General features: G+C 42.4%; 2 protein-coding genes across 4 annotated transcripts in view; both read left to right on the top strand.

Moving 5' to 3' along the window:
- The window catches only part of sobpb (sine oculis binding protein homolog (Drosophila) b), a 17,646-nt gene extending 9,767 nt beyond the window's left edge, over positions 1 to 7,879 (top strand). For both annotated transcript variants that reach the window (XM_067428087.1, XM_067428089.1), the window contains exons 6-7: positions 1 to 517; positions 4,641 to 7,879. The exon at positions 1 to 517 is cut by the window's left edge and continues 751 nt beyond it. In XM_067428087.1, the coding sequence (XP_067284188.1) occupies positions 1 to 515 (515 nt within the window). In that variant the 3' untranslated portion in view covers positions 516 to 517; positions 4,641 to 7,879. The remainder of the gene's footprint in view (positions 518 to 4,640) is intronic.
- Positions 7,880 to 8,903: 1,024 nt separating this feature from the next.
- Positions 8,904 to 12,500, top strand: part of dpysl5b (dihydropyrimidinase like 5b) — a 15,859-nt gene continuing 12,262 nt past the window's right edge. For both annotated transcript variants that reach the window (XR_010899725.1, XM_067428509.1), the window contains exons 1-2: positions 8,904 to 9,012; positions 11,436 to 11,710. Coding sequence is in view for 1 of the 2 variants with exons in the window: in XM_067428509.1 (XP_067284610.1) it covers positions 11,444 to 11,710 (267 nt within the window). In the remaining variant the exon portion in view is untranslated. The remainder of the gene's footprint in view (positions 9,013 to 11,435; positions 11,711 to 12,500) is intronic.

Below are 12,500 nucleotides of genomic sequence, written 5' to 3' on the forward strand. Positions count from 1 at the left end.
AGAACCACGATACACACATCCAAAGCGAAGCACTTCACACCGCGACCGCGTCATTGGACGGCCGAATTGTTAGTCCCGCCTCTTTGTACTCATTGGCTCGCTCGACCGCCATACAGGCCGCCTCGCTCTCATTGGACAGCGGCTCCGCCCACATTCCGTCGCCGCTCTCGGATTGTGAAGACGTGAAGGAGAACAGCTGTCTGAGGGGGCTGGACCACGACGACGGTTCGGCCAATCCCCAGCAAGCAGACTGCCAGAGCGACCAATCGAAAGACAGCAGAGGGGATGAGGACGACGCCCCTCAGGATGTGGAGCACACGTACGCGCGGTCCGCGCCGCCGAAACTGCGCGAGAAAAACACACATGTGGCTGCGCAAACACAGACCTGGGAGAAGAACACACACACACACTCACACACACACACGGCTGCGCAGGGATCGGAGCCGAGCGGGTGGGACGATCAGGAGCCGGCCGTCAAGAGGCGATGCCTGAGAATCAGAGACCAGAACAAATGAGGGTGAGTCTGACTCGTGCATGTGTGTGTGTGTGTGTGGGCATGTTTTTGTGACATATGAGGACACAAGTGTGTATAATGCCATGTGTATGACACAGGTATTACAGGAGAGGTTGAAATATGAGGACATTACCCATGGCCCCACTTTACAAAAGGCTTATAAAGGTGTGTGTGTGTGTGTGTGATAGGTTTAGGGGCAGTGCAAGGGGATTAAAAATACGGTTTGTACAGTATAAAAACCATTACGCCTATGGAATGTCCCCATATGTCACAAAAACAAACGTGTGTGTGCGTGTGTTTGTGTGTGTTTGTGTGTGTGTGCGTGTGTTTGTGGGTTTTCCCTCAGAATGGCACCGGACGGAAACTCAACCCGTGTCGTAGCTCTAAAGTTGCATTAGCAGTGAAAAGAGCAGAATGAATCTGCTGGAGAAACCAGAGACGCTCACGAGAAACACACACTATCCTGCCTGTTAGAAGAACGAGTATGTGTGTGTGTGTGTGTGTGAGTGAGTGAGTGAGTGAGTGAGTGAGTGAGTGAGAGTGTGTGAGGGAGTGTGTTTGTACTTGTCCCCACACTGTAATATAAACCTGAGATAAGCAGCCAGCGGTCCACAATGTAAATGGATTTTTTGAAAATGTAAAAATGCAGAATGTTTCCTGTGATGGGTAGGTTTAGGGGTAGTGTGTGTGTGTGTGTGTGTGTGTGTGTGTGTGTGTGTGTGTGTGTGTGTGTGTGTGTGTGTGTGTGTGTGTGTGTGTGTGTGTGATGAGTAGGTTTAGGGGCAGTGTAGGGGGATAGAATGTACAGTATAAAATCCATTACGCCTATATGAAAAGTTCCACAATTCACAAAAACCTGACGTGTGTGTGTGTGTGTGTGTGAGAGAGAGCGAGAGTGTGTATGTATGTGTGAGAGAGCAAGAGTGTGTGTGTATGTGTGCTGCTCCAGATGTTGTTTCTGGAAGTTCTTCTGCATCTCATGTTTCAGTAGAAATGAGCAGTTTGTGTGTGTGTGTGTGTGTGTGTGTGTGTGTGTGTGTTACAAAAGAAAGTTTAAGAGAAACATCTGAGACAAAGTTAATACTTCAGTGAAACTGAGAACCTCCTTAACTCTGAGCGGCGTTTCCTGCAGTAACACAGCGGACAGGAAACGTTCTGTCAAGGTTCCCTCAACGTTATGAGCAAACGTTCTTCCAGTAACGTTAATAGAGCGTTCGTTCAACGTTATCTGGCCTTTAATAATGTTCTCAGAACGTTCTGTCAAGGTTCCCTCAACGTTATGATCAAACGTTCTTCCAGTAACGTTAATAGAGCGTTCGTTCAACGTTATCTGGCCTTTAATAATGTTCTCAGAACGTTCTGTCAAGGTTCCCTCAACGTTATGAGCAAACGTTCTTCCAGTAACGTTAATAGAGCGTTCGTTCAACGTTATCTGGCCTTTAATAATGTTCTCAGAACGTTCTGTCAAGGTTCCCTCAACGTTATGATCAAACGTTCTTCCTTGTAACGTTAATAGAGCGTTCGTTCAACGTTATCTGGCCTTTAATAATGTTCTCAGAACGTTCTGTCAAGGTTCCCTCTACGTTATGAGCAAACGTTCTTCCAGTAACGTTAATAGAGCGTTCGTTCAACGTTATCTGGCCTTTAATAATGTTCTCAGAACGTTCTGTCAAGGTTCTCTCAACGTTATGAGCAAACGTTCTTCCAGTAACGTTAATAGAGCGTTCGTTCAACGTTATCTGGCCTTTAATAATGTTCTCAGAACTTTCTGTCAAGGTTCCCTCAACGTTATGGGCAAACGTTCTTCCAGTAACGTTAATAGAGCGTTCGTTCAACGTTATCTGGCCTTTAATAATGTTCTCAGAACGTTCTGTCAAGGTTCCCTCAACGTTATGAGCAAACGTTCTTCCAGTAACGTTAATAGAGCGTTCGTTCAACGTTATCTGGTCTTTAATAATGTTCTCAGAACGTTCTGTCAAGGTTCCCTCAACGTTATGAGCAAACGTTCTTCCTGTAACGTTAATAGAGCGTTCGTTCAACGTTATCTGGCCTTTAATAATGTTCTCAGAACGTTCTGTCAAGGTTCCCTCAACGTTATGAGCAAACGTTCTTCCAGTAACGTTAATAGAGCGTTCGTTCAACGTTATCTGGCCTTTAATAATGTTCTCAGAACGTTCTGTCAAGGTTCCCTCAACGTTATGAGCAAACGTTCTTCCTGTAACGTTAATAGAGCGTTCGTTCAACGTTATCTGCCCTTTAATAATGTTCTCTGAACGTTCTGTCAAGGTTCCCTCAACGTTATGATCAAACGTTCTTCCTGTAACGTTAATAGAGCGTTCGTTCAACGTTATCTGGTCTTTAATAATGTTCTCAGAACGTTCTGTCAAGGTTCCCTCAACGTTATGAGCAAACGTTCTTCCTGTAACGTTAATAGAGCGTTCGTTCAACGTTATCTGGCCTTTAATAATGTTCTCAGAACGTTCTGTCAAGGTTCCCTCAACGTTATGAGCAAACGTTCTTCCAGTAACGTTAATAGAGCGTTCGTTCAACGTTATCTGGCCTTTAATAATGTTCTCAGAACGTTCTGTCAAGGTTCCCTCAACGTTATGAGCAAACGTTCTTCCAGTAACGTTAATAGAGCGTTCGTTCAACGTTATCTGGCCTTTAATAATGTTCTCAGAACGTTCTGTCAAGGTTCCCTCAACGTTATGAGCAAACGTTCTTCCAGTAACGTTAATAGAGCGTTCGTTCAACGTTATCTGGCCTTTAATAATGTTCTCAGAACGTTCTGTCAAGGTTCCCTCAACGTTATGAGCAAACGATCTTCCAGTAATGTTCACACAACCGAGAGGAAACGTGTTTGAAACATTTAAAAAACTGGCCGTTGTCAGAACACATTTCTGTCAGTTGGGATCGTTTCCCGATGGAACGAGTCTCTGTTTGTGTGTGTGGCTCTTTTCCAAAGCCCACTGAGGAAACAAAAGCAGGCTTGATTTGAAGATGACGGCTGATCCAGGATCAGGTTTCTCATCTTCAGGTTTCCTGGCACTCTGTGATGAGTTTTCAGATAAACCCAATCCGTGTGTGATCATCGGTTGTGGAGTGTGTGTGTGTGTTGATTCTGGTTTTATTGCTGTAAGTCGATCCGTTCGCTCAGGGATTCACTGGAGTCACGGCTCGGCCTCACATCCTGTTCACTTGATTTCTGTTTTTTTTGCTCTTTATTAGCAGAGCTATTCTACTCTTTTATTGTTCTTCATTATGTCTGTGCTGAGAAACAGATGGCATATGATGATGTGCTTCCTTCACACTCTAGGTGGCGCTAGAGGCCGACTTCTCAAATAGTTCAATACCTTCTTCTTTTTTGGGGGGTGTGACAGCAGTCATTTAAACACAAAATCCAATTTATATTAACTATACATTATTATACATATTTATAAGTATATTAATTTTACATAATTATGTAATTAATTAAAATATTTGTCAAATATATTATTATCATAAAATATATATTATATAATATTATTATTAATTATACATATTTATAAAAATATTTTTTAAATAATTGTTTTTAATTATGAAATATCTATATATATATAATATTGTTTACAATTAATTTATAATTAAGTATTATTGTAAATATTTATTATAAATTATTATATAGATTTGTATAGATATTTATAAAATATTTTGTAGTTTTATAAATATATATATAAATACAGAATTATCTATTTGTGTAACTGAATATTTTACAATTGCAGATCAGTTTCAAGTATAATTTGCAAATAATTATTTTAAAGTCCTAGAGGAAGACGACTCTCCATATAATTAATGTGACCATTAGTTTTGTGTAGCCGTTTTAATTACACACTGAATGTTGTGTGTATTTATGAATTTTGTATCCATTTGTGAATCTTATGTGCTTTTTAAATTTTGTGTGTGCATTTGTGATTTTTTTGTGCATTTGTGTATCCTGTGTGTGTATTTATGAATCGTGTGTGCATGTGAATGTAGTGTGTGTATATTTATCTTTATTGATACTGATTTAGCTCCATAGTCCATATCTATCCTCACTTTGATATATCCACTATTTTTAGCATTTCACACATTTTCTCTGTTGTTTCAGGTGTGTGTGTGTGTGTCGCGGTGAAATGATCAATGTGGTGTGTGACTCACAGAAGACACATTTACACACTCTCCCAACGGCAGTGAAGTCCAATCCAGACGCCCGGCGCAGCCGCAGAGGATCATGGATGTCACAGATCAACCGTGTGTGTGTGTGTGTGTGTGTGTGTGTGTGCGCGCGAAAGTCTCTGTATGTTTTCCTGCCGAGCTGCTATAAAGCCACGCATTGTTCCTCAGTGCCAGCCCATATGGGTGTGTGTGTGTGTGTGTGTGTGTGTTCAGCTGTGGTTTAGGATTACCTGACATACTGGCGCTTTGGCTATAGGGCATTTTTAGACTTCGCCTAACGAGTGCCAAGAGCACACACACACACAAACACACACACACACACACACACACCGATGTATTCAGCTCCTAGATGTTTAGCAAACAGGAATATCAGAGAAACGACTCACAGGTTCTAGCTTTTTTTAACCCTTCATGGTTTATTTGGTGCCTGTTATGAGAAACTCTAGTTATTGGCCAAAGCGATGAATGATGTTTGATGTAATTGCCAACAGAAACTGTTCCTCATGACCTCCAGACCTGTAATGAGTTTTGCTGTTGTGTGTTCTGGCTCTACTTGAGCAGGTAATGTTGATTATTTCCTCATATTCCTCATTGTTGCGGCTCCTCTCTTCCCAGTCTTTCAGTAACAGGGTTGCCAGGTTTTCACAACAAAACCCGCCTAATTGCAACTCCAAACAAGCCCAATCGTGTTTTTAGGGGTTTCCTGGTCAAAAGAATGCATTCCGAGGGGTGAAATATGTTTTTTGCCAGGGTTCCTGCTAAAATGAGCATTTCAGGCGCTAAATATAACATAATTGGTGTCAGATAGCCTGCGGCAACGGTGTTAAAGTAGCCCAATTCCGCGAGAAAACCGCGGACATGGCAACACTGGTCAGTAACGCTCTGTTTAGGTCCTGTCTCTATGAAGCCCCGCCTTCTGAAAAGCATACTGTGCTCTGATTGGTCAGCTGGAGCAGTGTGTTGTGATTGGTGTTTGGGAAATGTCCCGCCCCCTTACCATAACCGGCAGTTTCAACACACGACTAATGCTGCCTTCGCGTGCTATCGGAATTATCGTAAATACGAGTTTCCGAGGTAAAAATTACACATGAACGTGCTCTGATGACATGTTGGGAAGTTCGGAAATAATTTTGATACCCAAGTTCCCGAGATGGGCGTGGCCTAACCGTTTAAAAGGGCGGATGGGAGATGAGTTTCTGCTGTGGCAGGTGCTTTATTCGTTTTTTTTCCGTAACAATTTTATTGTCTTGTCTTGTTGTTAAAGTAGTACATATTTACATAAATTAATAATCATTTGAAGCATATTGTGTATTTTAAACACATCGAAAACCGCATCTAGTTGAGCATCATTCCAGAACAAGCTGACCATCTCTTAAGTGTGGTAAAAGTAGCTATACAATCGGATGAAAACTATCACCATTTTAGTCTTTAGCAGCCTTTATTGTCTACATTATGCCTTTATTGTGAATGTGATGTTAAACGATATGCTTTCGTGTTGTGCTGCTGTGGTGTATTCTATGATTTTCTGGGACCGGGAAATGACTGAAATGGTTATATTGTTAAAAAAAACATTTTCCCCAAGACGCACAAAAGTATGAACCTGGCGTCCTTCATTCTTTCCGACAACAAAGCACCTGAACAAAACCAGCTCATAATCACGACGTCTGAAGTGGGAAACTTCCGATAGCACGTGAAGGCAGCATAACTAACTCAATCAGGTCCCGCCCCTTTATTCTGCATATTAATTATTATAATGAGGAATATTGTGATGTGTTGGTTCACGGAGGAAAACTCAAGACTACAATGGAGTTCAGAAACACTGATGTAGAGAAGATGGAGATGGAAAGGATGATACCTCAGTCGACAGTGTTTGAACGTCAGTCAACAGAAGCTCGAATACAGTGTTATTTTATTGGTAAATATGGCATGAAATTAATTATCCTGTCACTGGTCTAAACGTGTGTTATTGTGAAGATTTCATCTGTGCCTGTGCTTCATTTTGTAAACATGTTTTGACCTCATAATGTTGAAACAAAATCGTCAGACTTCTCCTAAACCCCGCCCCCTTTAAGCTCACTGCAGAAAGAGCCACGCCCACATCTCAACAACCGATGAATGGAACCAAGCCTTCAATGTATTCTTGTTTGCTAATCCGTTACACTCAGAAGGACATGGAAGATTGATCCACATCTTTAAAGATAGTGTACAAACCTGGTTATTAAAATATTCATGCTTCAAATATTGTGTTAGTGTCAAAAAACAACAACATTGTATTATCATAATACCAACCAAAGACTTTATATATAGGAAGGCACTAATTATTTATGAATGGGAGAAACATGTGAATAAGCCCCGCCTTCTAAACGAAAGAGCCAATCGATGGTTAGTAAAGTCATCGAGTCACTCTAGCTGCCGTTAGAAGCGCCGGTTGCTATAGAAACAGGCAGTGTTGTGAGACGTGCGTTTAGGACTGCGCATGCGTATTAGCTTAGTCCAGGCTGAAAAATGCTGTTTTTTTTGTCATGATTGGAGCGTTTAGAAATTACATTTATAAAACAGTTGTTGTCAGATTTCATTGGTGATTTTAAATATCAAATTTAATCGTAAGCTTGACGAACAGTTTTGGAGAAATTGATGTTTCCCCATTCAAAGAGATGCGAGCTGCACTTGCATGACCGAGAGGCGTTTCTAAAATGGCCGCCGAGTGAAAGGACTTTGATATGGATATATAACACACGTATATATGCTATTACGTGATATTCAAAAGTACTTCAGTGGTAGCATCTCACAAAACAATATTAATACAATGCCATAAATAACATCAGAAATGATTAAATGAGTGCCTCTAAATGCACAATATTCCACACTAGTGCCAACTGATTCATCTATATGCGTTACAAGGCCAAACAAATGACAATAGGAGGTTGAAAACGTAATTCTAACGATCTTTTACATTTTCATTTTGTATATGTATATTGCATCCATCCTGATTTTTATTATGATGTCCATAAGATGTTCCTGGATGTTTTTCATTAAGTTAAATGTGATAAATGCTTCAGCATCAGTATAATGACCTGTCGTGAAGTTTGCAGGATCAGTGAATGATAAATGTCATTTTATGAATGGATAATTATGCTAATGACTAGACCTGTTGATAATAAAAACCCTAAACACCGCAACTTTTGTGTCATTTTCTTATTGATTTCCTAATAGATTTTACTGATTAGGTTTACTGATTTAAAGGGGACTAAATATGTGGAAAGTTGAGTGAGTTTTAGTTTGGAAAGTCAGAATTAACCTTTAAAAAAAAGAAGAAAAAAAAGTAAAAACTAAAATTAGGCCTTAGCAATCACCCAGAATACCTTAGCAACCACCCCAAGCACCATAGCAACCGCCTAGCAACACTCTAGTAACCACCCAGGGTATTAAGCAACCACCCAGAATACCCTAGCAACACCATAGCAACCACTCGGAATACCCTAGCAACACCATAGCAACCACTCAGAACACCCTAGCAAAAGCCCAGAATACCTAAGCAATGCAATAGCAACTACTCACAACACCCTAGCAACCACCCAGAATACCTTAGCAACCACCCAGAACACAATACCAACTGCCTAGCAAACACCCAGAAAACCTTAGCAACCACCAAGAATACCGTAGCAACCACCCATAATAGCTGAGCAACCACCCATGCCACCCTACTGTGCTTACATCACTGCACACATTCTCATACACACACACACACACACACACACACACACACACACACACACACACACACACACACACACACACACACACACACACACATACACACACACACACACACACACACACACACACACACACACACACACACACACACACACTGCCCCTAAACCTACCCATCACACACACACACACACACACACACACACACACTGCAACCACACAAAAACACCATAGCATTCGAGTGGCGAGTTTTTTTGCCGCTGCAAGCACCCCTCACATTTTCTTCAGGAAATGTACATTCTAGTTTTTACTAGGCTACAAGTAAAAACTATTGAAATCAACATACAAAACCACTGCTAGAAAAAAACAAAGCAGTTCTTGGTATTTCGACCAGATTTCGACTCAGTTACTGAGATTTTTTTCTGTGGCAACTAGACCCGCGCCTCTCATTGGTTCTCTCGCCTGTCAATCAAAGAGCCATGCGCGCTGCGGTCGCGGTCTCGTGTGCGCGCAGTGACAGCTGTCATTGGACGCGAGGCGGCGGTGCGGGTGCACGACAGGAGGAAAATCATCAAATTCATTCGTTTGCGGTGAGTAAACACGAACAATTAGTTTCATAATTAATATTCCACTCTGTACACACACATTTGAGTCTGTTTTAGTGTGAAGCAGGAAGAAGAACGGGCCATTTCTGTGAATTTAGCTTGAGATGATTAACGGACGCAAACCAAATATTTTATATATTGCAATTTTAATATTTTTGAGTTGTAATGTTGACAGAAAGAGAATCATGTATGATTAGGTATCACAATAATAATAATAATAATAGAATGTATATTATTATAAGGGTGATTATTAATAATGGTGTGATGCTTTTGAGGGAGAGAATTATGTTTGATGTTATTATAATATCAGAATATAGATGGCTATTGGAATAGTAAATAAATAATAATTCTAGAGAATATGACAAATGTTGGAGATGGGAAGATGAAGGAATGGAGAGAGAGAGAGAGAGAGAGAGAGAGAGAGAGAGAGACACAGAGAGACACAGAGAGAGAGAGAGAGAGAGAGAGAGAGAGTGTGTGTTTGTGTGTGTTTGTGAGTGAGTGTGTGTGTGTGAGAGAGAGAGAGAGAGAGAGAGAGAGAGAGAGTGTGTGTGTGTGTGTGTGTGTGTGTGTGTTTGATCCCGGTCATGAGTGGAAATCACAGGCAGTGAGTGAAACTGCATCAAATGTGTGTGTTTTGTTGGCAATCGGCAAATAGATGCATAGAATGTGAACAACACCAATGTGTGTGTGTGTGTGTGTGTGTGTGTGTGTGTGTGTGTGTTATGCACCCTTTAACTGGATATTCTTTCTCATGCACACTCACAACAACAAAAAAGAGCGCTGTATGTGTGGAAAAATAGGTCATCCTTCTTCCAAAACACATGCATGCTCAGAATATAAATACATCGCACACGGCTCGCATGAACACACACAGACACACACACACACGAGCACCCGAAGCCTGTGACTAATGCAACATTTATCATGCAAATACACAGCAGGAGTGATGATGTCATCAGTGTGTGATCATGCATGTGTGATGTGAGGCGAGGAGAAACATGCGTCTGACTGTGCTTACATCACTGCACACACTCTCTCTCTCACACACACACACACACACACACACACACACACACACACACACACACACACACACACACACACACACACACACACACACACACACACACACACACACACACACACACACACACACACACAATGCCCCTAAACCTACCCATTACACACACACACACACACACACACACACACACACACACACACACTGCCCCTAAACCTACCCATCACACACACACACACATGTTGGTCTATGTGGTTTACAGGGACTCTCCATAGGCGTAATGGTTTTTATACTGTACAAACCGTATTTTCTATCCCCTTACACTGCCCCTAAACCTACCCATCACACACACACACACACACACACACACACACACACACACACACACACACACACACACACACACACACACACACACACACACACACACACACACACACACACACACACACACACACACACTGCCCCTAAACCTACCCATCACACACACACACACACACACTGCCCCTAAACCTACCCATCACACACACACACACACACACACACACACACACTGCCCCTAAACCTACCCATCACACACACACACACACACACTGCCCCTAAACCTACCCATCACAGGAAACATTCTGCATTTTTACTTTTTCAAAAAAACATCATTTAGTGTTTTTAAGGCCATTTGATATGTCCTCATAAACCACATTTATAGTGTAATACCAGTGTAATACCCATGTAGTTATACAAATTTGTGTCCTCATAAACCACATAAACAGGCTCACACACACACACACACACACACACACACACACACACACACACACACTTCTTTAGTGACATTGTTGATCTCGTGTCTAAAAACACAACACAGCACCGCCGACAGCTTACATAACCAGAACGAAGCTCATTGATGTGTGTGTGTGTGTGTGTGTGTGTGCTCATCTGTGTGCCCATATAAGGAGTTCCGCCCTTCATGATGTCACACAGGGCCATACTCGAAAAACACTTTCTGAAACTTGTTTGAGTCCTGAAGGAGTGTATTCAGCACAGAAATACTCCAATTTGTGTTTTTTTTTTATATTTATCGTGAGAATCAACTCTTCTGTGTGATTAAGGCAGAATGCAGGAAACAGCATTAGCCCCCCCTAGTGTGTGTGTGTGTGTGTGTGTGTGTGTGTGTGATGGGTTCAGGGGCAGTGTGTGTGTGTGTCTGTATGAGTGTGTGATGGGTAGGTTCAGGGGCAGTGTGTGTGTGTGTGATGGGTAGGTTTAGGGGCAGCGTGTGTATGTGTGTGTGATGGGTAGGTTCAGGGGCAGTGTGTGTGTGATGGTTTAGGGGCAGTGTGTGTGTGTGTGAAATGTCCATATAATAATGAGTGCTCTCCTCCAGTGGTGTCCATGGCGATGGCCGCCGGCTCGGGCTCCATGAGGATCCTCATTAAAGGGGGGCGTGTCGTTAACGATGATGTCACTCAGGAGGCGGACGTCTTCATTGAGAACGGGGTCATCCAGCAGGTGGGGCGCGAGCTGATGGTTCCGGGCGGGTCAAAGGTCATCGATGCGTCCGGTAAGCTGGTGATTCCCGGCGGCATCGACACCAGCGTTCATCTGCAGCAGACGTTCATGAACGCCACGACACAGGACGACTTCTACAGCGGAACCAAGGTGACGAATCTCTGAGTCAATGATTCAATGACTCACTCATTAAGAGCTGTTTTATTACTGGATGATTCAGTGTTTTTGAACGAATCTCTTGAGTGAATGATTCAATGACTCACTCATAAAGACTTCACTTGTTTCATTACTGGATAAATCAGTGAATCACACAAACACACTCACACACGCACACACACACTTCTGTTTGTTCTGTCTCACTCTATTACACTCACCGTGACCGTTCAGTTTCTATAGTAACCGTGTTCCCATCTCCGTGGTCTGTGTTTGCCAAGAAAGATGAGCACAGACACTCACAGACCAGACTCGAAAACGTCCTGTACGCAAATATACTGCAGTCTGATTGACGTGTGTGGGGGAGATGCAGCCTTTTCCCCCAAAACTATTATATCTGTATGTGTGTGTGTGTGTGTGTGTGTGTGTGTGTGATGGGTATGTTTAGGGGTAGGGGCAGTGTGTGTGTGTGTGTGTGTGTGTGTGTGTGTGATGGGTATGTTTAGGGGTAGGGGCAGTGTGTGTGTGTGTGTGTGTGATGGGTAGGTTTAGGGGTAGGGGCAGTGTGTGTGTGTGTGTGTGTGTGTGTGTGTGTGTGTGTGTGTGTGTGTGTGTGTGTGTGTGTGTGTGATGGGTAGGTTTTGGGGGTAGGGGCAGTGTGTGTGTGTGTGTGTGTGTGATGGGTATGTTTAGGGGTAGGAGCAGTGTGTGTGTGTGTGTGTGTGTGTGATGGGTATGTTTAGGGGTAGGGGCAGTGTGTGTGTGTGTGTGTGTGTGTGTGTGTGTG

This window comes from Pseudorasbora parva, chromosome 20, assembly GCF_024679245.1.
Source record: "Pseudorasbora parva isolate DD20220531a chromosome 20, ASM2467924v1, whole genome shotgun sequence".
NCBI lineage: Eukaryota > Metazoa > Chordata > Actinopteri > Cypriniformes > Gobionidae > Pseudorasbora > Pseudorasbora parva.